The sequence below is a fragment of the Verticillium alfalfae genome, genomic scaffold (genome assembly GCF_000150825.1).
Source record: "Verticillium alfalfae VaMs.102 supercont1.13 genomic scaffold, whole genome shotgun sequence".
In the NCBI taxonomy this organism is placed as follows: Eukaryota; Fungi; Ascomycota; class Sordariomycetes; order Glomerellales; family Plectosphaerellaceae; genus Verticillium; species Verticillium alfalfae.
The window spans coordinates 995,120-995,734 of record NW_003315026.1 but is presented as its reverse complement, the minus strand read 5'-3'; the positions used below and the strand labels follow the sequence as shown (position 1 = coordinate 995,734).

Here is a 615-nt window from a genome sequence, read left to right as displayed (position 1 = left end):
TTCCTTAGGGGCCTCCCCGCGCGACGGACGCACGTTTCACGCCCGGCGCCCGGCGTCAAGGTCTACGGCCGCGGCCAGGGGCAGGGGCAGGCGCCTGCGGGCCGAGGAGAGCAGGCGTGCCAGGGCGGGCCTCGCGCACGCTGCGCACATGCCGCCGCCCGGCACGCCTGCAGCTTGGGACGCGCACGAGGCCGAGAGCGTCACGAGCTCGACCGTGGCCGAGAATGGTTCTGCGAGGGCGACGTCCGAGGAGCGTGCGCTGAAAGCGCTGATCTGACCCGACGACGCGTCTTCGGGCACCACTCCCACCCGGGCATTCGGGACTCGGGACAAAGGCTGCCCATGATGTGCAGATGCACTGGAGCGGTCGCGACGCTGTACCTGGCGATAGGGTGGTCCTGACCAACGGCAAGCCTGAATTTCACAACATGGCATCATCGCATGAGATGAAACCCGACAGCCACAGCAAGGTGAAGAAAAGCCTAGCGACGACTGCATCCCCCAGTCGGCGATGAGCAGTGTGCGCCTTGAAAAGCGCAAAGCCAGCAGCGGCACACGGCGCAAGACGCAAGGTCAGGTACGGTCCCGTACATCGGAGGGGCTGGGTGTATCGAA

General features: G+C 66.5%; 1 protein-coding gene across 1 annotated transcript in view; it reads left to right on the top strand.

The window, feature by feature from the left end:
* Positions 1–615, top strand: part of VDBG_08919 (YEATS domain-containing protein) — a gene marked incomplete at both ends in the record, with an annotated part of 2,269 nt that overhangs the window by 976 nt on the left and 678 nt on the right. Inside the window, one exon of the mRNA XM_003001077.1 lies at positions 467–577. Coding sequence (XP_003001123.1) covers positions 467–577 — 111 coding nt within the window. The remainder of the gene's footprint in view (positions 1–466; positions 578–615) is intronic.